Here is a 22,707-nt window from a genome sequence, read left to right as displayed (position 1 = left end):
AATCATATTTTTTTTTAAATTGGTAAAAACATACCACGCAAGCGTACAGCTCACGAATTGATATTTTAAACAAAAATCACCCTGTATATTTTCCGTGGGCATTTTTGCCAGGACAGAGAATTCAGAAGACTCGAACTTTCTTTTTATATTAAAAAATTCGAAAGTCTCAAGACCACTACCTAGCAACTCTTTTAAAGACACTCCGTCTTGAGTGTCCACCGTTCTACACTGGGGTTAAGTTCGAAGGACTTGTCTTCTGAACCGATAACGAGAAACGATAGAACAAAATGAAAGAATAAATATACATATATTATAAGATATAAATACAAGATGAAAACGCAAAACACAGTCACATGGTGCGAACGTTCATGTTACAGTGATTATTACTGATATTTATAATTCTATCTTTTATTCTTCTTCTCATCTTCGCGCCATCTTTTTTAGTGTCCCGATATACACTAACCGAACCAATATTATTATACTTTTCACCGAAGCTGGACTTCCAAAATGGAATCGTGCGAGCGACGAATTTCCATGAACAAAAACAGTTTAAGACAAACATAAACGTTTAATCCGACTTGAGACCTCACACCTTACTCTATGATTATCTAACTTGAAGTTTGGAAGAAATTTTTTGTTTATTATTATATTCATTTTAATGCGCGGCGTTGTGCAATAATAATAAGTCGTCGCCACGTCTCTCCGTATCCGTAGCACATATGAAGTAAGGTGAAGAAAATCATTAAGAAATCAAAGAAAAGAAAATAGAGCCGTGGCACGCTTCTACTGTATAGTACTAGTGTTACTTCGTATTTCCGTTCGCTCGTTTATGTTATTCGTATCGTCTTGCGGCGGTAATTCTTTTCTACGGAGACGACAGCATAATACTGTAGAGATTATTTGTCAACCTAATAAGACTACGGGCTTAGTTTATGGAGAGGGAGAGCGAGAGTGTTTTGTGAGTCTGAAATATTTTTAAAATCTCTACGTCTTGCCAAGACAAATAGACGGATTCATTGTTAAGACGAACGCTCCCGGATATAACGGAGCAACGTAGTTCAATTTCACGATCATTAACGATAATAAGAATCTCATTGAAGTAATCTTCCTTAGTTACATTCTGTCTGTGATCTCTCGACTAAGTCTCTCTTTCTCTCGACTCTTCTCCCATCCATAAGCTAAGCGCGGAATGGAGCTGACTTAAAGAGTCTATTACATTAGAATTACGACTTATGATAGATGAAATGAAGAGGAGAGAAACGTTTAAATAAAAATTGAAAATTAAATCTTAACGGAATACAATTGATTATCGTGTAACGTTATTGGTATTATCATTATTGAATTATTATTATTATTATCGTCGATTATTATTATTATTACCTTTATCGTCAGTTATCATTATTATTCTAAGAGCACTCGCTTGTACTGCTGCAAACTCTGAACTTGCATGTGTACAGCCATGTACATTTTTTAAATATAATAATAAAACATGCCCGTGTTCCTATGGTCGTGTTGAAAAAATTATGAATTTTTCGTACGAATCCGATAGCATTATTTGTTCCTACTAATATATACATATATAGAAGTTTACTAATATACTGGCCATTATACATTTGATATATTGCACTGAGGTGATTGTTCGAAACTCTATGTAGGCTTCGTCGTTGTATTATCGTTAATCCTTAAATAATTATTTTATAAAGTAGAGGAACTACGCGTACTCACGGAATTCCGTGAGTAATTCGAAATGGTAATATTATGTTCGTAAAAGTAGTCTGTATTGCTTCTTGGCGCAAATATCTTCGTGACAGCCTTACGAAACGGAGTAGACGCGAGCAATGCGCAACGAACAACAAAGCAGTCTTGAATTTCGAATAGATTTCGAAAGGGAACATCCACCACGTACGAAGTGGGTAATATAACAGTGACAAATAACGCTCGGCTATGTTTATGTTTCAAGAGCTTTGTACTTGGCTGGCTTATTCTGGAAGAGTTGCCTTCACGTTTAGTGAGATATGCACAGTTAGTCGAATAAGTCCGACAATAAACTTTCACTTGACCTTTTACTTGGAAGCCTCTGTAAATATTCGCTAGTGTACGTGTACTAGACTCCTATTTCTGGAGTGAATTTCACCAGGATTTTTATACAGGATTGTACATGGTCACTACTAGGAATACCGACCGTGAGGATACAATCCAATGGATCTAAGAGGATGGGCGTCCAGGGTATACCTATTATTTGAATCATACGGTACTCTGACCAACGGTCACGTTGTCTAGGTTCCTCTTAATGTTTTCTAATTCTTTCATGTCGGTGACCGAGGCCTCGCACTTGTAGACTACCAGTGAGTGATAGAAGTGCACAGCGAATGCCACGAAAACTACGAGGACTGGAATTACTATTATCGTACTGGCTATGGCTGCTGTGAAGGAGTAATCCCAAAATTTGACCCAGCAGAGTATCGCCACTTCCACCAGGAACAGGAAGAGTCCTAGAACCGTTGAAAATGCCCAGGCCAGCTCGATGAAACCTCGCATTCTCTCGTGCGGCGATTCTGTCACTAGGCGAGCAACCTGAAGCTTACTGATTGCCTCCACGTTAGGCAGAAGATACGTGCTTATCATCAGGGCAAAGATGTGAACGGAGACCAGGACTGTCGTGCACACGGCGAACATCACAAATAGCCATTCTGGTACTGCTGTAGGTTCGTTTATCTGCAACTCTACCATTGCTACCTGAAATTAAATTAATTCGATATACACACTGTTCCATCCGCAAGAATATTTTCGTGAGTGATATAGATAGTTTGAAATTAAAATAATTATATAATGGCACCGCGTATCACTTTATATCTAATCTCTTGTATTTGAAAATTTTATTTGCACACTTTCGCTCACTGGTGCTCAATATCGATTTTATGATTTTCATTAATGATTTGTTCAAGCTCAATATTAATATTCATGTATACGTATCTTCATTTCTTGTGAAATAAGAATTGCATCATTTTTCATGAATTTAATTACTTTCAGGAAGTACCAACAGAATCTCTGGCTCTTCGTGCTCATCTCGCAATATCAGATAGCATCAGACATGTCGAAGTGATAACCACGAACGCGTCAAAGAGCACACAATGTGCTTGAATTATAGCTCGTGTCGAACGAGTCAGCGTAAACACATTGGATAAACATGGATACGTTTCCAGTATCCGATTTAGCTGGGACTCGTGAAACATGAAATCCTTACATGCAAACTATATTTACAATCGTCAATGTGAATTGCTTGTATACTTTTTACATTTACATTACACAGAAATCTATCTGTATTAAGCTATCACTTTTCTGAAAATCGCACAATTAACAATGCTATCATACACCGTTAAAGTTTCAGGCCTCAGGCTGTTGTTATGTAGACAGAAACGCTTCTAGGATTACTCACCATCGCAAAACCACTGAGTAATTCTGAAGTCGTTGCGGTAGCTTTGAGTTTGGCACGACTCATGTGAAGCCTCCTCCAAGAGAGTCCCTCAGGACCATCCTGATCCTCGGGATGCTGACTCTGAAGTGACTGTGACGCTTGGAAACCGGGACAACCGCAGCAGCATGCACAGGTGGAGTTATTTCCAGAGAAATGACTACCTGAATAAGGGCTATAAGGTGGTGTAGGAACCTGCCGCATCATATCCAGGGCGACGTATCTACTCTGCTGTCGATTTCTGGCTGACAGTGTAATTTCACTTTGCGTAGAGTAAAGATTATGCTTCTGCATGGGATAGTCTTTGTTGCAGTTCATGTCATTGTATTGACCTAATTTTGGTATATGTCCAGAGGATGATGGCCGTATCCGCGGAGTGTTCAGCCTCCACGTGGAGTGCGCGAAGTCGATCTGTGTAGACTTACTCGACTTTCCAGGTACCTCCTTGGAACTTGCTTGATTAAGAACATTACCGAATTTCTGTATACTTTCCTCGATCCCATTATTTTCCTTTTCACTGCGACTAGACGTCTGCACCGTCTTCGTCTTGCTTGTCTCCTCGCACTGTATAGATTGTAAATTATCACTGGACATGGTTGCATAGGTTCGACCTGGATTTATTTAATGACACTCACAATCTTCACTCTCCACACTTAATAAATGTTACAGATAATCAAAATGAAGTCAAGTCCTCGCGCGATTCTCGTTAATGTTAGTTTAATGACAGCACTAAAAATTATATTTAGTATACCTCATGCAAACGTTATCTTGCCTGTGTCTCCAAGTCCTAACTAACATCGCAATGCTTAAAGAAGAGGTAACTGGGAGGATTCGAAATAGCATATGATTCGCGGGTACGATGATTGAGAATTGTCAATAAACAGATTATCGAGTCACAAGTGCGGTGGAGGAACTGTTAAGAAACGTCGTGTAGTAGGAGGAAAAGGAATGTTGGAGGTGGAACAGCGACCAGCACAGACCTTGCTGTATCTTACCTCTTTCACTGGTGGACTACTGAGGCATAATGGAGTAGTACACACGTAGCATACCTTTTCGTATCATAACAATAGTACTAATTGCCCCCGAGCCATATCGACTACATAATAACTACCTGGCAGGTCGGTAATGTGTGTGGATATCATGGTAGTATAAAAGAATCATACGTGGTCACGGTATCGTATTTCTTTATACTGGCCAGTGACGTTTGGTCCTATAGATATATGTGTACATATATATATATATTTATTTATATGTTTCGTATTGTTCTTTTTCTTACGCGACAATGCTACAAAGCTCAACGGGAAATTCTCTGGCTTTTTGAAGATGCAAAATACGTTGACATGTAAATTAAAATATATATTACCTACACATTGAGTGATGAGTAGAGATACAAATTGGGATAACTGGAAAGTTTTTATTTCCCAGCTACGTCACGTTTATTTCTATGAAAGTAGGAGTTCGTGATTTTTATGCTGACGCATATTATTCTTCTTTTCACAATATCGTATAGTGGTACTTGGGCGCTAATCCATCAGTGACATCTTGTAAAAAGAAGTGTTGTACTCCTTGGAAATTCCAATTACGTTTCATAAGTGGATTTCCAGAGGACAAATTATGGGATTGTTTATGGAAGAGTCTTCGTAACGAGTCTTCCACCGAATGTCCATGTGATTTATGTGACAATAAGAATAATTCTGTATAAACTCATGAAATATGCAACGAGCAAATGAAATAATTTGTTAGAAAATATTATTGTTACTGGGTTTTTATTATTTTTGGTTTCTTTGAATAGCGATGCGCGGCGTTCGGGGAAGAAGCGGAAGTTGTTAGGAAATCAATAGGCTATTATGAATAAATTTGCATATATACCTTTATTGCGAAAAAGTGCAAAAATACAGAAACTTCTTCCTCTTCTTCTAAGTATTTGTCATACCTGGTAAGTACTGGAGGAAGACTTCATGATTTCAGGAATTCATGCAGTCATTATGAAAATGCCAATACAGACGTTTCAGGTATAATACATGTATTATGCACTTGGAGTAGAGAGACTGCAAATTTTATTTTGTATCATGACTGCTGTCATATTATATCATATACATTATATTAGTTGTGAATACCTGTTCAATTATTGAATATTTTAAATGTAATTAACTTCTTACGTGAAACAATGATAAATGTAGTCTGACAATTTTGGAAAATTACGATCTTAAATCGTATATCCTTAATAGTCGATTCGCTCGAAGATATGATTTGTATTCGAATCACCAATATGTCTATCTTTCTCATACGCATGTAAACCCCCGTATCACTGTTTTTTTTTCGCTCTCATACCAGGTACAATATATTAAAAATGCAAGAGAGACATATTTCTGAGATAAAGCATGTCAAATAGGGTAACAGCATAAGCAGTGACTATGCTTCCATCGGTGTCAAGTTAGAGAGATGAAGTACATATGTTGTATATCTATATATATACATATAAGTAAGCTGTGGATATACATTTAATTTATTTCAAGTTGCGTTTAACTTAAGTCTCTAGACTTCAAGTCTTAAAAAAAAATAATACAAGACATTTACTCTCACATCCGTGCTAACAGAACAATGGTCTCGTAATATTTTTTAACGATACAGCTCATTAACACCTAATGGCAGTAGTTATCAACCCTTTCTCGCGCTCAGAGCGTAATACACATTTCTACGAGTTCGAAGATAAAGTACCCGATAGTAACCGAAGCAGAATTGTGGGTCATGGGAGTTTGCTTGGAGTAACGTATTGCTAATAATTTCATTATCTCGTTAGACGTAACAAATTTAGAAAGACATCGCACTGCAGGAAGCGATGGAAAAAGGAAAAAGTAAGAACGAAGAAAACGAATTAACGTATCTAATCACAAATTCTTGTAACTTGTAATTTTCATGTATTATGTAAGTGAATGCTGGTGTGAAGTGTTATCGCGAAAAAGTATAGCAGAGTCGAGGACACTACATAGCGGCTGTCCCATCAGTGTCCATCAAGTTAGGAAAATTCTCTGAGATTGTCGCGAGCAGAAATGAGTAGGGAGATGCACAACGCTACGGTTTTTAGGTGATACCAAAAGTATGGCGCTAAATCGTAGCGGTAAGTCCGGAAGTAGGATTTTGTGATCATCGCCTCCGTCGATAATGCGTATCCCGTCGTAGCCGAGCTGAACGTGATCACGAATGTGTAGCTTGGCGGGCAGAGGTTCTCCGCTACTCACTGCTCCGTCGATAATGCGTATCCCGTTGTCGCGAGCAGAAATGAGTAGGGAGATGCACAACGCTACGGTTTTTAGGTGATACCAAAAGTATGGCGCTAAATCGTAGCGGTAAGTCCGGAAGTAGGATTTTGTGATCATCGCCTCCGTCGATAATGCGTATCCCGTCGTAGCCGAGCTGAACGTGATCACGAATGTGTAGCTTGGCGGGCAGAGGTTCTCCGCTACTCACTGCTGGTTCCCAAAGCAACACTTCAATCGAGGCAGCTCATCAGATATTGCCTAATTATTTTTGAAGTGAAACAGCTTTACGGACAGGGTAAACCAAAACTTGGGGTTACGGAAGATGAAACACTCTGAGGTGAACGGAAAGCACGAAATCGGGAGAGCGAGATAGCAATAGTAGAAAAAAGGAAAGCGATAGCGGGCACGCGCACATGCTTGCGTCGTATTAGAATTTATTATAAATCCTATAGGAGAACAGAATTTCAACGATTATCTCTTAGTTTGCTTCAAACTGTAGGAAATATGATCCATAACTTTGTTACTACTAGGAAAAAATGATCAATGATATCAAAAGATGATGTTATTAACGTTAGGAATATTTTGCTTTTATCGAAAACCTGGGCTGGGGACAATGTAAATTTTGACGTCCTGAATTTCGATTGCATTGCCAAATTCAAACGTAATAATGTTCGACCTGTAGGAGTTGCAATCTATTCCAAAACCAATAATACCAATATTGTTATTTCTAATATGGATATCTTATTAAACAATATTAGTAAAATTGACGTTGGCCAATGAACTATTGGAGATATTTGTGCTATAACTGCGTTTTGGAAGATGGAAAAAATATTATAATGGTTGTAGTTTACATTTCTTCCAATAATACAGTCCAAAATATCATCAGATTCTTACACAAAACTCCCCCATATGTGGTCCAGTAGGTTCACATGAATTGGAAGAAAACTATCACACAATGCCATTAGTTTTATCTGGAGATTTCAACCGCAATTTCACGTCAAAAGAAACCCCTTATCCAATTTCTATATGATAAATTATAATTACAAATGAACAACAATCCCAATGAGCCTACAACACGATATGGTACTAAAATCGATGCAGTTCTCTCGCGGTATCTTGAAAATTTAACTTCAAAGACATATGTTTTATATTTCTCATACCATAAGCCGATTGTTTCTACTTTAGAATTAAATGTCACAATTTTTGATGTAACTGATGAAAATGATATTTATGAATCAAATATCTCAAATTGTTAGCACTAAAAATATTGATTTCTTCGAGGAAACCTAAACAATATAACATACATAATGATTATCAATTAAATAGAAACAAAACACGAATTTAATTGAATTTTCCAAAAGAAGTTTCACTTCAACCGTGTTGTCTAAGGGCACGCAGAGTTTATTTTTAGACCTAATTTACTATGACAAAAGCCAGAATCTCATGCAGTGGTGCGGTGCCAGCTTCCAGCATTGTTCCTAGCGGAACTATGGTTCTAATATCGCCATCCCTATCTTTAATAGACATTTACCAATGTTGCGTAACAGAACTATTCTTAAAATCTATCTGATGAGCGACCTTGTTCAGAGGGTTACTCTGGGAACTAGCGGTAAGTAGCGGCGGAGAACCTCTACCCGTCAAGCTCCACATTCGTTATGACATTCACCTCGGCTACGACGGGATATGTATTATCGACGTAGGCGATGATCTCAAAATCTTACTCTCGAACTCATCACTAAGATTTAGCATCGTTTTCTTGATATCGCCTAAAACCGTATCGTTGAGCATCTCCCTACTCATCTCTGTATTCGAACAGAGTTTGTTAGCATGAAAAAGCTTAGACGTGCACAGTAAAGGTGCGTTCCACTTATCGGCCGCAACGCTCCCAACATCGTTGTGTCTTTAAATATTAAATGTATTGGATAGAGAAACAACGATGTTGCAAGCGTTGCGGGCGATAAGTGGAACGCACTCTAAGAAATCAATTGTCACTACCGGGATTCTAGACGAATGTTTGCAAATTCTTGCTTCCGGATAAGTATCTAGTATTCGATAAACAGAGAAATTATAGGTCTATTCATGCAAGCGGTTTTACTCGGATCATCTTCGAACGCACCTACCATAGATGTGCTCGAAAATGAACCGTATCGTTTACGTTTGCAATCGGGGTAATAAAATAAAATAAAATTTTATTTGGTATTTAAAAATGCTTAAAAATAGAGTACATTGAGAGCAATTAATTCATTAAGAAATTCATATGAAAATCTGCTTGGTTATTTGGAATAGCAATAAAAAAGATATCTTTCTTCTTCAATGAGTATTTTTTAATCATTGTATGATATCAGCAGAGCAATTAGGAAAACATAAGGAGCATTTGAGAAGCAATTTTTTAGGCATTAAAAACATAAATTTTGATCTTTTGGAAGCAAGGGACTATTTTCTCGGATACCATATTTTGAATATCGGTCCTGTTAGTCCAAAATATTGATAAAAATGTTATACTGCCAGTGTAATATTACCTTTATTAAATTCATGATATGGTTGGTAACGTTGGTATCGATGAATTTTCTGACAGGTGTATCGAGAACGTCCTATTCGAATTCTATTTTCTGATGAATACTGTAGTCGTCGATTGACGACAGAAGTGTTGAGTTATGATACGTTGATTTTCTTAAGAAATTGTCAGAAGAGGTGAGTCTAAAGAAAGAAAAAATGAAAAACGCTAATAACCATTTTAGGCTACCAATGATTGCATTACGAAATACACTGTGTCCATTGAGTTGTAAAAGATGTACTACTCTATCCTTTTGAGGTTACGTATTTGAGATATTCCTTTAAAATAATTGAGAAAGTTTTTACGAGGAAGATTCTCAGAATTATATTTTTATTTAATTCTTAACTTTTATGTAGTTGTTTGCTTACAGGGTTTGTGAATGCTGCATAACTAGCTGCCAAGATGTTACATCGGTCCTACAGTTTGTTGAACTTCATACGACGCAACGTCAGTTGCTATCACACGGAGCAGTTTTATATATTTCAAATAGAATCAGCTAAGCGACATGCCAGTATCCTAATAACGCCCAAGTGTGGTGTTCACCATAGGCTCTATATGTTCTCCAACACTTCCACGGCATGGATAATCAAGAACATAGATAACACTACTTGGTGCTCTACAAGGACTATCTCCGATGATGTACAATCTAAAAGTGAAGACTTGAAGAATAAAAACAAAAAAAAAGATGGTGAAGTACAACAGCGAGTCATCGAATTAACTGAGGATAAGTTGGGGCACCTAAAGGAGAGAGTTCTTGATGTTAAGTCTACTAAATTGGAAGATGATAGTGATAAGAAAACAGATCAAAAAGAAAAATCTAAAGAAGCTGTTAAAGAGATTAAAAAAGATGAACAACCTCTTAAGAAAGGTAGATCACGTAAGATAGAATGTATGGAACATAGATAACAATGTATATCATCGAAAGTAACTTTTTATAGTTGCAGCCAAAAAAAGAGTGCGAGTTGATTTGTCTGCATCTTCACTTGAAAGAAATTTCATTACTCCCGTACGCGCAATGGCTGACTTTTTATTAAAACCATCTGACCTTGAAACACTACCAAAAACAAAGAGAAGATCCCCATACGAACTGGAGCCACCAATAACAGTATATTGGCGCAAAGACGTAGAAGCTAAGTAAGAGACATTATTCCATCCTGGAGGAAGAATTCATCCTGATATATTCACTGGGTTATTTACTCGATGCAAAATGAAATAAGGCACTGCCGTTTCCAGGGCCCTAGAAGTGTGGGGATCGCGCGAAGCTTTACTCAAGGAACTTTTAAAAAAAGAACTAGAACGTAAGACCTATCAGCAAAGTAAGTATTCTCAAGTCATATTCAACGATTATCAAAACTCTTATTTTAATATCCTCGTGTTACTCAGAATATCAAGACAATACTATCATTTCTGCAGATGTATTTACCGTCAAACGAAGATTACGCGATTATAGGCGAGAAATGGGTTTTAATCCAGAAGCTCATTTCGAGGAGGGACTGTTTGGTAGATCTGGTAGAGTAGTCTTAACGGCAATCATTATGTAAGTTAATCTGTTCGCCACCTTTGCACCATACAACAAAATTCTAATAACGTGTTACAACGTGTAACGTGCCTCTTTCAGAAACGCTAGTAATTTCTTATTTAAAGTTTTCGCCTGGCTCCATACCGGGTCGCATAGTATGTTTTCCGAGTGTATCCACTCTGCAGCTGATACTTGCAATCAGTTAATCCTAGCTTACGGAATTCATAAATCTGTTCAGGTAGGTCAGTCATAATCAACTTAATGAAACGAATAAAAAACACTGATCCCATAGCACAATTATACACTGTTTAGAATCCAAATCCGGATCATCCTTACGGCTATACAAACATGAAGTACGTGTCGTCGCTAATATCCGGTGTCGGAATATTCTGCGTGGGTACTGGTTTGTCCGTGTATCATGGAATCCATGGTATACTATTTCCGGCCCCAGTGGAGTCCTTTTATTGGGCTTACTTCATTCTGGGAGGATCATTAGTATCTGAAGGCGCAACTTTATTAGTAGCAATAAATTCAATTAAGAAAGGTGCCGAGGAAAAGCATAAGAGTTTCAAGGAATACGTCGTGGGGGGGCAAGATCCTTCTGTCAATGTAGTTCTTTTGGAAGATCTGGCAGCTGTGAGTTTCCGGTTTCGCCAAGAAGGCCATTGCTGAGATTTTTTAAGTTTCTTGGTTCTTATAGGTAATCGGGGTTGTCTTCGCCGCTTCTTGCATGGGTCTCACTTCCTATCTGGGGAATCCGATGTTCGATGCTATTGGCTCTTTGCTAGTTGGTGGTCTTCTAGGTGGAGTAGCGTCCTTCATAATTTATACAAACGTAGCTGCACTAGTGGGACGCAGCATACCTCAAGAAAGCCTCGATAAGATAAACGCCGAACTGGAGTCTGATATCATGGTAACAAATTCATTGAGGGTAATTTGATAAGGTTATCTTCATTTGGAAATTTGTTATGGTAGGTTCGTGCGATTCATGACGTTAAAGGAATAGATATGGGCAACAGTTTGGTGAGATACAAGGCTGAACTAGACTTTGACGGTAGAGAACTCACTAGATCGTACCTGGATAAACATGATCTCAATGCAATGCTTGAGGTACTACAAATTTCTGATATTGTTACAAATATTAGTTTAAATAATAAATAGTAATGATTGACATTTTCTACTTTAGGAAGTAAAAAAGATGCAAAATATCGATGAGCTTGAATTATTTTTGTTGAAACATGGTGAGAATATAGTGGATATGCTTGGTGGTGAGATTGACAGAATAGAATTAAAGTTAAAGGTAAGATAAAACAATGCTGTTTTTAATGATTACATGATGTTCGTAAGTTATAATAATGTTTTCAGAAAAATCATCCAGAAATTAGACATTGTGATCTAGAGATCTTATAAAGACCTTGGCTAGAAGCTGCTGAAGATTTAAAGCCACTCGATGTAAATACATAATTTCAAATTATTATAATGTAGTTCTAGATGCTCAGCCTACTGGCTTTTGTTGCATAATTATGACAAGCAAGTCTATGAAGTTTTGTAATAACTCTCGCTTTAATAAAGCTGCCTATCGATAAATTATATTATCATCCTATTGTCTAACTCTGTCCCTCATACTGACTCTTTTAATACTCCTAACTTTGTTACGTCGTTTTCGATAATCCACTAGCAATTCTAAGATAAAAGTAATGCTTGCCACAATGTATCCGATAAACAAGATTTGGAAAGAGAAGGTAAGGTCACTAATGTTCAGTACTTTGACAGTACCTTTTTCACTTTCCTCCACCATGACCTCAAAATAAACCTTTTCCATAGATTGTTTTCGCCATAATTCAATCAAACCTGCCTCCCGCAATCTCTGTATTACAATGTTAATTCTGTTAAATAAAGGCCAGTCAGAACGAACCGCAAAAGAATATGCTAAAGTTTTTATTTGAGGTGAAATATGAATTTTATTATTAGGATCAGAACCACCTTTATGCATAAAATTCGTAAGATGCAAACAATCACCTAACCATCCTGTAGAAGCATTCTTTAATATCTCATTAACGCAACCAAACGAACCCGAGCCTAAATAGAGTTTTAAAACTTCTGGATCATCTATAAATTCCTTGAAACCACTGAAGCCAAAAAGAGAGAGTTTATTCTTTTTCAAATCCTCAAAATTATCTATATTAGAATTTGATATTAGTACGGTTAACAAAGAAGCCATGTGTCCTTGGAAAATTGCATTGAAGATTAAGAACAGCAAGGATACGCAGTATAAATATATCTTGGCTGCATTTGACTTTGGCAAACGCGGTACAGACACTGCTAATATTATTCGTAAGATATTCAGTAATGCAGGAAAGAATCCTTGGCCAAGGAACACATTCAGTTTGATAAAAGTAAGAAGACACACTGCGAACAGTGCCATTACAATTTCCGGTCTAAAGAAAGATATTATTTTGGTTACTTGTGTCAAATATCCCCTATGTTTTGAAAGTATACACCATCCTGATATTGCATGGGGTTGCGTTAATTCGTAATTCCATTTGACCATAGCATAACGTGAATTTCCCCCCATATCTTGACGTCCTACAGCAACGTCACCTAGCATTCCGTAACCAGTACCATCTGGATCTATAAATCCAAGTCTGTTGATCATTAATTCGCGTTCGTACGACATTATTACGGTTCCATTAAGTGCCCTCCATAATTCCTTTATTATCATACCATCCTCACCGGCTAAAGTGTCTAAACCAGTTTCATTGTCATCAAACGTCATCGTAGGTATTAATTTCATTGCATCGACTCTTACATGGTAGCCATCGAGCGTCCTGGTCTTATCAAAAATTAAATCTCGACAAAGTTTTTTGCCTTTAAAATAAATTTTTCTATAAACTTTAATTATTCTAACAATACGTAGATGAAAATCTATATATAGACGTACCTTTGCGATACGGGCGTTTCAGTAAAATCCAAGGGTGTCCTTTGCGTCCCTCGTATCTGGCAACTTCTTTCCAAGGTTTTGGAAAATATTCATTGTAAGGATTAAAAGTATATAAAGTTGGTCCTTCAATAGGATCAACGCATAAAAATACTGTGGCTATGACATTTGCTTTCCATGCTGTCCAAAGGAAGGGATATGCATTTCTACAACTGTTTCCGGTTGCAAATCTGTCCCATATCAGATAACGACCTTCGTGATTCCACCACATCGAAGTCTTGATCCTTTGAAATTGTAGCTGTAGAATTGGTTTCGAGGATCCACATACGACAAAGATCCATAGCTTGTGTGCAAAAATGATATATCCCTTTTCCTTATATATTCGATTGTCCGAGAGACCTAATGCGTAATTCTTTAAATAATTAGGTCTGGTGTCACCAATCAAAGTGAACGTTCTGGATTCCGTAAAATCACGATCCTTAGACAGAATCTTAATGGCATCCCCGACAAGGTTAATGGTTGTAAAATTGTTGAGGAAACAGGATCGTAAAATATTAATCTGAAGATGAAATGGTTGCTTCAAGTATATCTTAAAAATACAGTGAAATATTAATTGCTAAAAATACATTACCGTCACCTCATCCAGTATTCTAGAATTATCGAATTCCCAAGATGTTTTAAAAGTCCCAAAACTTCCACTTATAATGTGTAATAAAACGAACAGAAATATCAAAGTATACTGCGACATAATTTTATTTAACGAATTTTTGTCCCACGTCTATATTTATACGTGCAGAATCGTATTTACTAAACTTTTACAAATTACACTATAAAAGTCACAATTGCCATCAAAGACATCGTTTATTACACACGATCGAGTAATATTTATTATCACAATCTATTTAATGCACCGATATAGGCTCAATCTCAAGTACTCTTTATATTAAAAGACAAAAAATAAAATTATTACTGTTACTTCCCCAGTAATTCGCCGTCGCACGGCAGAACGTGTGAAATACTTGAGAAGCATATTGCAGCATGCACTTATTAATAATTTGCATAAAGGCTATAGTGGCTGTGGATGCTTCTTAGCCAAGACAATAATTATCTGTAATTATCTGTACTAACGGTGCACACGAAATTGCTTACTCTAGAATGTTCTACGACAGTTAATTATAGCAAATTATCGATAACAAGAAGCGGTACTCCGAGAATTTCGTGAAAAATTCCAGATTCGATAATCCTTACGATTTATCGACTATCGAAGGACCTAGATTTTCGTATTCTGCCATTACAACTTGCATTATTCACATCCCTAACACAGTAAAATAGTGTCGTATTTTCAGAATCGTTTTATATTGAATTTCACAGACAAGTTCTGGATTTTAATAGTGAAATAAAAACTTGACAATAATCTCGGCAATGAATATGAAACTGGCGACACACAAACCCATGCCAAAGAGACGGAAGGTAAATTTAAAATTTTTAAATAACACTGCTGAGCTTTGAGCGTTCATTGTATTTTGCAGCAGATATACGTGCTCTTGACTGACTACTGGAATATTTGAAGATCTCCAGTAATTTGTAAGGCCAGCTTCCACCGTTCTCTGTATAATGACGTTGACTCTATCTATTAACGGCCAATCCGCCCTTGCCACATAATTCACGTAATTATTAGCGAGCTTATGAGTTCCTATGTGCAATTTATTTTGCACTGCAATTGCTTCCAGAGAAAGGCAATCGTCCACGCAAATCCGTTCCATATTTTCATATATCACCTTCGTGGTGCAAGTGTCAGAATTATTGAGGAGGACGAGCCTGTCAATTAACTTCGAATTTTCCAACGTGTCTCTAAAACTTGGCGAAGCAAGCACGGGATAATTGGCACTCTGCAATTCTTCTAAGGTATCAATATTATCAGTACTAATCGAGTTAGTCAATACGGATACGAATCTGGCTGTGAGTAAAGTGTGTATCACAAGAAGCACGAGCAATTCAGCATAACCTACAAATCTGCCAGCTGTCGTTTTAGGCAAATTCTTAACAGGAGTGTTGAGTATCAATCGAATGCTATGTATAAAGGCATTAGATATATTTTTACCCTCAAAATAGTTCGTGACAATCATAGATATAGTAAAGATAAGAAATATACCACTCTGAGCCATGTTGGAAAAGAGTGCTTCTATTATGATCCAAGAGCTGACACTTTCTTTTAGTTTAGTAGCAAAGCATAATTGTGAAGTTATATGTGGATACGTTGATAATAGTCCTTTATACGATTTCAAGTATCTCATATTCATTCCTATATCTACTTTTTTCAATGCTAGGTCTGCCATCATACCTTGATAAGTGGCATTCGCGTCTTCGAACTCCAATTCGCATTTGACGTCAAAATAACTGATGTCCGAGAGTGTGGCCATTAGCACCTGTGCAATGGAGGTGATCATCATGCCATCTTCACCAGAAAATTTTTCCAGACCGGTTTTACTGGGGTGGATGTACAAGGTTGGTTCACGAGGGCAGGCATTGACCCTGATCGGATAGCCCTGGAGAATTCTCGTCTTATCGAAGACAACTTCGTTGCACGCGTCTCGTCCTAAGATAAAAATAAAAAAATAATTTACGGATTTAATTTCCTTAGACCCTACACTAGTAAATGCTGAAGTTCCTTCGAGTTATCTATAAGTACGATATATGTATCTACCATGTGTATACTCTTGCCGGTAAAGGGTCCAGGGGTGTCCATTACGAGAGTGCGATCGATGAACTCTTGTCCAAGAAGATGGTGCATAATCGTCATAGGGATTGAATGTATATATACGTGGTGTATCTAATTCGTCGAGGCACAGAAAAATTGAGGATAAGACACCATAGGACCACATACTCCATATGAAATCTGAAGCCTTTGTGCAGCCATTGGTTTTAGGGTTTGTTTCCATAGCTATGAATAATCCTAATGAATTCCACCAAATTGAATTTTGAAGCTTCGTCATTACTTTATCTAGAATTTTTATTGAGTTAGCGTTTATTAAAAATGCATTGACTTTCCGCTTTCGTTCGATATCCTTCAGGTTTTTCTTTTCTGATATGTTTTTCAGAATGGCTTTGGTCTCCAAATTTGGATCTCGATTCGCTGTATATCCGACTACAGTCAAACAGGCGATTTTTGTTAATTTCCTTAAAAAATCGCTTTCCATTTCTCTATGATATGCTATACATATAGTGGGCTGGTATGTGGGTATGCAGTTTTTGAACAAATCCATCTGGTACAAATGACACTGATAACACTATATACAAACTGTGTTTTTATTTAGGCTCAGAAACTTACGAGTATCTCAAGCGTACGTGCAGAATTTACTGAATGCGTTTTTGTCGTTAGCAATGCATTACAGCTCGTATGACTCGTCAGTATTATCATCAGTAGCAAATTTATAGGTTTTCCTTCCATTTTTATTTAATATTTCTACGTTCCTCTTAATGCAGTATTAGTTGATCACAACACGAACAAATGCCGAGTACTGTTAAGAATTTTTAAATGATTACAAATTATTTTCTAAAATTCGAGTATACTGCCACAAAGCTTATTGTAATACTTGAAAAAGGATATATGGAATATGATAAATTGAATCTCAGCAGAAATATTAGGCCATAAGAATTCTGTGAAATTACAATTGTCACTGATGATACATTAGGTGTTTGTAAAGTACGCGAAACAATCAGCTACTATTTATTTCAAAGTAATCCACTTCTTTTTGGAAAACTTTGTAAAAGCATGTCCTACACTATTAGCATTGCCATTGGGCACTCTATTTGCTCGAGTAACGGCTGCCAATCTGAGCCATGTAAGTAAATACTTATATGTATATGTAAGCACACTTATGTCCACCATTTTTTCTATTGCAAGTAAGGAATAATAGAAAAGAAAAATTATTCATGAACACTTAAGGTGCGGTTGTAATGTGTTTTTGTAGTTAAATAACCACTAAAGATATTTCATATCTTATACACATCAGATATAATCAGTACGTATAGATATATTGAACGTCATGAACAAATGGGAATAAACCTAACAACAAACTTTCCTATAAATATTATTTTGCCATCATATTGCCATTGCGAGTTTATTGGATTCACTCTGTGTCATTATACTTTCAAGTTGTTAAAAATCTATAATTTAAAATGTAGAGAGCATGCGAATACTGCTTCCGTGTACCGACAAAATTTATATTCACATATATTGTATATCTGGTTAAAGTTTCGGTAGGATAATGATTCACCGTGACGGAAAAAAATAATTAAATTATTTAAAACTATTTTTAAGTCTGAATTAGAAGTTTGCCAAATTATTACTTAAGGAACTGTCAACAATCTCTTAGATGTTCATTCGCTAGTATTCCTAAGAGGGGATAGACAATTCTTTTCACAGCTTGTTATGCAGCAGAAGACGCCGTCACTGGACGGTTTGGTTAGTCTGACTGTCATTCGGGTATTGACTGTGGTCGGCGGTTGACACGATATTCGTGCGTGCGATGATTATTGTTACGAAATTAAATAAAAGTGTTTTCGTGAAATTATAACGCAACGATGTTCATGACAACATGTCCAAAAATACGCATCGTGTGGGTGCTTCTGTGTGTTTTGTTATTGTGTCGCAATTTGCGTGCCAGTAGACCAAACATAATTTTTATTTTGGCTGATGACTTGGTGAGTACTTTTTTCTAATAACCTTTTCAAGTGTCATATATTATATCAAGTCTTGTTTGCTTAGGGATGGAATGATGTTGGTTTTCATGGATCTGGTCAGATACCTACACCAAATATCGATGCTTTGGCATTTTCTGGTATTTTGTTGGACAATTATTATGTGACGCCCATATGTACTCCATCCAGAAGTGCATTGATGACTGGAAAACATCCAATTCACACAGGAATGCAACACGGGGTAATATTTCTTACTGCAGCTGTGTTTTGACAGACAAAAGACCATATAAAGGCATGGAAATATGTTTGCTGTGAAAATTCCTGAACTTTTGGCATTTTGTAGTTCATCAAATATTCTCTACCCACTTCTTCCACAAAAAGGCACACGCGTCATTATGTCAACGACATTAGATGGATGTCTGATTGACATCCAATTCAGATCGCTAAAGTAATAATTGTCTGTATCCATGCTGGTGAACTCATGCCCACGTGATCTTGTGTCTATGCGAGGGACGACCCAATTGCGCACGAAAAAATAGGTGGCGATAATAGCTATTCTGTAAACGGGTAAATAACTATTCAGGCCAAACTGTTAACGTAGTTAAGTAATCTAGCTCAGTGTGTAGTGTTAAATTTTTAAAAGTAGCACATAAAATTGGACTGGACGAAATTCTTTTATTAAAACCTATTCAAACCAGATTCTATAACCGTTTAACCTGAATAGTTGAATTGCAAATTACTAGAGCACGATATATTCTCCCTACTTGAAGTGGCTCTAAGGAAATTCTTTCTGACGTGTATTTACACACAGCAATGCTGTTTTCAAAAACGTAATCACGGTGCAGCCATTAATTGAGCTCTGAAATAATAACAAACGTATCATGGAAATATAGTCGTATTTATTACGCTTGCGATAGTTTTCAACATTGACAGTAAATGTAGTAAGTTCTGCAATATCTAAAGTGACAAGTAATATAATTTTGCGGTGACCGTAGTTCAATTTTTTTTTGTAGAACACTTTCTTGTATAGCATTGCACGACGTGATTTCGTACTGTCAAGATTACAGTCGCTTATACGAAATGCAGATCTTGAGAAATTGTTGATGAGTCAGTAATATTCAGCTATAATTTTATATATGATGGTCGTTGGTTTACTGTTAAGCAAAGAAAAATTAAATTGTATTGAGGTATATCTTACCAATTATTAATGACTAATGTGACAAGGAATTGATTAGAATAAATGTTGAGTAGTCCAGCAAAAAATAATTATTATTGTTGACATAGTAATTGTGCTCTTGACAGATATATTTTTATTTTAAAACTAACAATACTCAGTAAAACTATGTTACGCTGCAATGACTGGTGTATATGATGTAATAGGCTTTATTATACCGTATGTGAAATTTCACTTTGAAAGATAGTAATTTTTTTGGGGCTTTGCATTGAGTTACGTAGAGTTATTTTGAGTATAGTCTCGCGTCACTAGAAAACATAGTAAGAGTGAATAAAATTTTCTCGTAAAGTTTACTATAGTTTTTCGACGAAAAACTTCGCACGGAAGTTTCATAATCATTGATTTAATTATTTCCGCTATTCTCTTTTTAATAACGAATGTATAGTATGTATCCATAGTTTCTTTCTCGGTACTTTTTCAATTGTTCTCTTTCACTCTTCAGTTCGTTGTCTAGTTCTCTAGCGTGATGTTTAGTCTGGCCGACCAGCACAGCGTGAAAAGTTTCTACTACACGTGCGCTACATCAAACCGCATATTTTCGGTGAAACGAGGACTCTGTGACATTAAACATTCGATGCTTTACTAGATCTATTTATACATACGAAGTATACGACATTATACGAAATAGTAATTTATACGATGTTTTAGGTACTAAAAGGCGCCGAAGCGAGAGGATTACCATTACAAGAGAAACTGCTGCCTGAATATTTACGTGACCTTGGGTATAGGACGCACATAGTGGGAAAATGGCATTTAGGATTTTATAAAAAGGAATATACCCCGACATACAGAGGATTTGAGAGTCATGTTGGATTTTGGACAGGTCGTCATGATTATAATGATCATACTGCCATGGAAAGCGTAAGTGCTAATGATTTACGACGACGATGATTCTTTTTTTTAGAGTTTCATAATTCTTTATATTTCAGCCCTATTGGGGAATGGACATGAGACGCGGTTTGCAACCTGCCTGGGACCTTCATGGAAAATATTCTACAGATGTTTTCACAAGTGAGAGTGTGACTTTGATAAAAAATCATAACACTACCGAACCACTTTTTCTTTATGTGGCTCACGCTGCGGTCCATTCCGGAAATCCCTATAATCCACTTCCAGTGCCTGATAAAGAGGCCGCTAGGTTCACGGATATCAGTAATTACAACAGAAGACGTTACGCTGGTAATTTAAAATAATTCATTGATCTATACGTATTAGACATTATCATTAATATTTTTAAATAAGTTTTCTGTTATTGTTTTGCTTTTATAATGCACGTTTAAACGGTTCAAAATCACTGACAACAGTATCAATTTTTATTTTATCTTCAAAACTAATTATTGTAATATTTTATCACACCAAATACTGTTATTCGTTTCTATGAATTTATGAATATTTTCTACAGGTATACTGAGCAAGCTCGACCAATCAGTGGGAGACATCGTGGAGGCTTTGCGTGTAAAAGGAATCCTTAATAACAGTATTATTATTTTTTCGACCGACAATGGTGGTCCAGCGGCAGGATTTAATTTGAATGCCGCTTCTAATTGGCCTTTGAGAGGTGTCAAAAATACGTTATGGGAAGGTGCGATACAAAATCTAAAAATTACTTTAATTCCCTAGTGGTTGGCCTTTTTTTCTTGCCATAAGAAATATACGTACACCTATCGGTCAGGTGAGGCCACACGTCACGAGTGGACGATTAGCTATTATGCAATTTATTATAATTGCATTTAACTTGTGCTTTGTGGTATCTGAGGTCTCTTTAAAAATTAGCATTTCCAGGGAAGTTGAGCAACCGTATTAGCAGACTTGTTGTATAGCACTTAAAGTACTAATGTGAAAACAAAGGCCAAAATGACTACCTTAGTTTTAAAGTGGAAAAGTAATCAGGATTCATAATTTCAAGATTGTGCGACTTCTCTTTCGTACCACCCGTAGACTTTTAAAAGTATTAAATTGTATTTAAAAAGAACTTATTAGACATGTTACGGTACCTGCTCATTAGGTGGGGTTAGGGGAGCCGGTCTCATTTGGTATCCAAAATTCAACCAACCTGGACGAGTTGCTAAGCAAATGTTTCACATCACGGATTGGTTGCCTACACTGTTGACGGCCGCTGGCGGCGATGTCTCGAATTTGACTATGGATGGCATGAGTTTGTGGAACTCGTTGGAAGAAGATACCGCTTCGCCGAGAGATACCATTCTACATAATATTGATGATGAATATGGAAATTCAGCCATTACTGTAGGAAAATGGAAACTCGTCCAAGGTTCAGTTTTTTTTTCATTGGAGCTAGTTAAAGAATCCTATTTTTTATAATTAAATTTCTTTAGGTACCACGTACGAAGGGACCTGGGATGGTTGGTATGGGCCTTCCGGTGAAGAATGGATCTATAACATTGGTGCAGTTATTGGCAGTCTAGTTGGTCGTGCTGTAACTGCTTTAGGATTAAATCTTACATCAACAAATATTCGAAAACTTCAAAGAGAAGTTCAAGTCAATTGCATTTGGCAAAATAGATCTTCGTCGAATTGTAATCCTCTGGTGTCCTCATGTCTTTTTAATATTGAAGACGACCCGTGTGAACAGAATAACGTAGCATCACAGTGAGTTCCGTTAAAAGTAAATACTGAGAGATTGGAAAGAATAGTTTTCTTGCAAATTTTTTTCTTTTTAGAAACCCTCAAATCGTCGAAGAACTGCGAAAGCAAATATTAAGGTGGAATGCTACGGCCGTTCCTCCTGGTAACCTTATTTGGGATCCCAGAGCTGACCCGGCACTTTGGGATCATACATGGAATAATTTTGGAGATTATAGCGTGGAAATACAATCTGCTAGTTGACGAATTAGTCCTTTGCTAAGTTATGGTTACTTATTATCTATATTAAGGTATACGATGACTCATATGCTATGTTTGTAACAAATTCCTCGGAGTACATCGAAATGAATTTCATCATTTCCCTCAATGACTCACGTTATTCTGGAAAGAATAACAGCAAACTATATCCTCAATAAATATTCAGT

At 36.7% G+C, this 22,707-nt stretch overlaps 5 protein-coding genes across 12 annotated transcripts; 2 read left to right on the top strand and 3 right to left on the bottom strand.

The window, feature by feature from the left end:
• Nucleotides 1-288: 288 nt before the first annotated feature.
• On the bottom strand, nucleotides 289-5,175 carry LOC107266910 (protein orai-2). The gene is made up of 2 exons (XM_015737933.2): nucleotides 3,437-5,175; nucleotides 289-2,736 (listed from the first exon to the last, which is right to left on the bottom strand). The coding sequence occupies exons 1-2, from the start codon at nucleotides 4,064-4,066 to the stop codon at nucleotides 2,245-2,247; spliced, it is 1,122 nt and encodes a 373-aa protein (XP_015593419.1). The 5' UTR covers nucleotides 4,067-5,175; the 3' UTR covers nucleotides 289-2,244.
• Nucleotides 5,176-5,686: 511 nt separating this feature from the next.
• Nucleotides 5,687-14,440, top strand: LOC107266966 (zinc transporter 9). Of its 8 annotated transcripts, XM_015738055.2 has the most exons (12): nucleotides 9,259-9,423; nucleotides 9,657-10,154; nucleotides 10,216-10,420; nucleotides 10,520-10,602; nucleotides 10,670-10,823; nucleotides 10,905-11,043; nucleotides 11,118-11,441; nucleotides 11,506-11,718; nucleotides 11,781-11,915; nucleotides 11,992-12,105; nucleotides 12,171-12,257; nucleotides 14,170-14,440. In XM_015738055.2, the coding sequence occupies exons 2-11, from the start codon at nucleotides 9,689-9,691 to the stop codon at nucleotides 12,213-12,215; spliced, it is 1,878 nt and encodes a 625-aa protein (XP_015593541.1). In that variant the 5' UTR covers nucleotides 9,259-9,423; nucleotides 9,657-9,688; the 3' UTR covers nucleotides 12,216-12,257; nucleotides 14,170-14,440. The 8 variants fall into 8 exon arrangements, with proteins under 8 accessions (XP_024939910.1, XP_015593541.1, XP_015593540.1 ...); XM_025084142.1 differs by lacking the exons at nucleotides 9,259-9,423; nucleotides 14,170-14,440 and adding an exon at nucleotides 5,687-6,327 and having other exon boundaries at nucleotides 12,171-12,397; XM_015738054.2 differs by lacking the exon at nucleotides 14,170-14,440 and having other exon boundaries at nucleotides 12,171-12,397.
• On the bottom strand, nucleotides 12,380-14,491 carry LOC112494184. The gene is made up of 3 exons (XM_025083817.1): nucleotides 14,375-14,491; nucleotides 13,747-14,332; nucleotides 12,380-13,673 (listed from the first exon to the last, which is right to left on the bottom strand). The coding sequence occupies exons 1-3, from the start codon at nucleotides 14,489-14,491 to the stop codon at nucleotides 12,406-12,408; spliced, it is 1,971 nt and encodes a 656-aa protein (XP_024939585.1). The 3' UTR covers nucleotides 12,380-12,405.
• Nucleotides 14,492-15,128: 637 nt separating this feature from the next.
• LOC107266559 lies at nucleotides 15,129-18,205 on the bottom strand. Its single transcript, XM_015737174.2, has 4 exons — nucleotides 18,094-18,205; nucleotides 17,072-17,261; nucleotides 16,448-17,006; nucleotides 15,129-16,339 (listed from the first exon to the last, which is right to left on the bottom strand). The coding sequence occupies exons 2-4, from the start codon at nucleotides 17,189-17,191 to the stop codon at nucleotides 15,129-15,131; spliced, it is 1,890 nt and encodes a 629-aa protein (XP_015592660.1). The 5' UTR covers nucleotides 17,192-17,261; nucleotides 18,094-18,205.
• Nucleotides 18,206-18,295: 90 nt separating this feature from the next.
• On the top strand, nucleotides 18,296-22,627 carry LOC107266741 (arylsulfatase B). Its single transcript, XM_015737529.2, has 8 exons — nucleotides 18,296-18,447; nucleotides 18,512-18,685; nucleotides 20,327-20,539; nucleotides 20,608-20,857; nucleotides 21,081-21,260; nucleotides 21,684-21,950; nucleotides 22,015-22,288; nucleotides 22,360-22,627. Exons 1-8 carry the CDS (start codon nucleotides 18,328-18,330, stop codon nucleotides 22,523-22,525), a joined length of 1,644 nt encoding a protein of 547 aa, XP_015593015.1. The 5' UTR covers nucleotides 18,296-18,327; the 3' UTR covers nucleotides 22,526-22,627.
• The last annotated feature ends 80 nt before the right edge of the window (nucleotides 22,628-22,707 follow it).

The sequence above is a fragment of the Cephus cinctus genome, unplaced genomic scaffold (genome assembly GCF_000341935.2).
Source record: "Cephus cinctus unplaced genomic scaffold, Ccin1 Ccin1_scaffold0330, whole genome shotgun sequence".
NCBI lineage: Eukaryota > Metazoa > Arthropoda > Insecta > Hymenoptera > Cephidae > Cephus > Cephus cinctus.
The sequence above is the reverse complement of the archived record's forward strand: the minus strand, read 5'-3'. Positions and strand labels throughout refer to the sequence as shown.

What these genes read in the sequence shown, in the direction of transcription:
- LOC107266910 (XM_015737933.2), bottom strand. Translation starts at nt 4,066, where the DNA reads ATGTCCAGTGATAATTTACAATCTATACAGTGCGAGGAGACAAGCAAG. An exon ending in TACTCAGTGGTTTTGCGATG is followed by an intron (nt 2,737 to 3,436) that starts GTGAGTAATCCT and finishes ATTTAATTTCAG; the next exon opens with GTAGCAATGGTAGAGTTGCA.
- LOC107266966 (XM_015738055.2), top strand. Translation starts at nt 9,689, where the DNA reads ATGTTACATCGGTCCTACAGTTTGTTGAACTTCATACGACGCAACGTC. An exon ending in GTCTTAACGGCAATCATTAT is followed by an intron (nt 10,824 to 10,904) that starts GTAAGTTAATCT and finishes TGCCTCTTTCAG; the next exon opens with AAACGCTAGTAATTTCTTAT. An exon ending in ATCTCAATGCAATGCTTGAG is followed by an intron (nt 11,916 to 11,991) that starts GTACTACAAATT and finishes TTTCTACTTTAG; the next exon opens with GAAGTAAAAAAGATGCAAAA.
- LOC112494184 (XM_025083817.1), bottom strand. Translation starts at nt 14,491, where the DNA reads ATGTCGCAGTATACTTTGATATTTCTGTTCGTTTTATTACACATTATA. An exon ending in GAATACTGGATGAGGTGACG is followed by an intron (nt 14,333 to 14,374) that starts GTAATGTATTTT and finishes TGTATTTTTAAG; the next exon opens with ATATACTTGAAGCAACCATT. An exon ending in GAAACGCCCGTATCGCAAAG is followed by an intron (nt 13,674 to 13,746) that starts GTACGTCTATAT and finishes TTTATTTTAAAG; the next exon opens with GCAAAAAACTTTGTCGAGAT.
- LOC107266741 (XM_015737529.2), top strand. Translation starts at nt 18,328, where the DNA reads ATGTTCATGACAACATGTCCAAAAATACGCATCGTGTGGGTGCTTCTG. An exon ending in CAACAGAAGACGTTACGCTG is followed by an intron (nt 20,858 to 21,080) that starts GTAATTTAAAAT and finishes TATTTTCTACAG; the next exon opens with GTATACTGAGCAAGCTCGAC. An exon ending in AAAATGGAAACTCGTCCAAG is followed by an intron (nt 21,951 to 22,014) that starts GTTCAGTTTTTT and finishes AAATTTCTTTAG; the next exon opens with GTACCACGTACGAAGGGACC.
- LOC107266559 (XM_015737174.2), bottom strand. Translation starts at nt 17,191, where the DNA reads ATGGAAGGAAAACCTATAAATTTGCTACTGATGATAATACTGACGAGT. An exon ending in CACGTACGCTTGAGATACTC is followed by an intron (nt 17,007 to 17,071) that starts GTAAGTTTCTGA and finishes CATTTGTACCAG; the next exon opens with ATGGATTTGTTCAAAAACTG. An exon ending in CCGGCAAGAGTATACACATG is followed by an intron (nt 16,340 to 16,447) that starts GTAGATACATAT and finishes TTTTTATCTTAG; the next exon opens with GACGAGACGCGTGCAACGAA.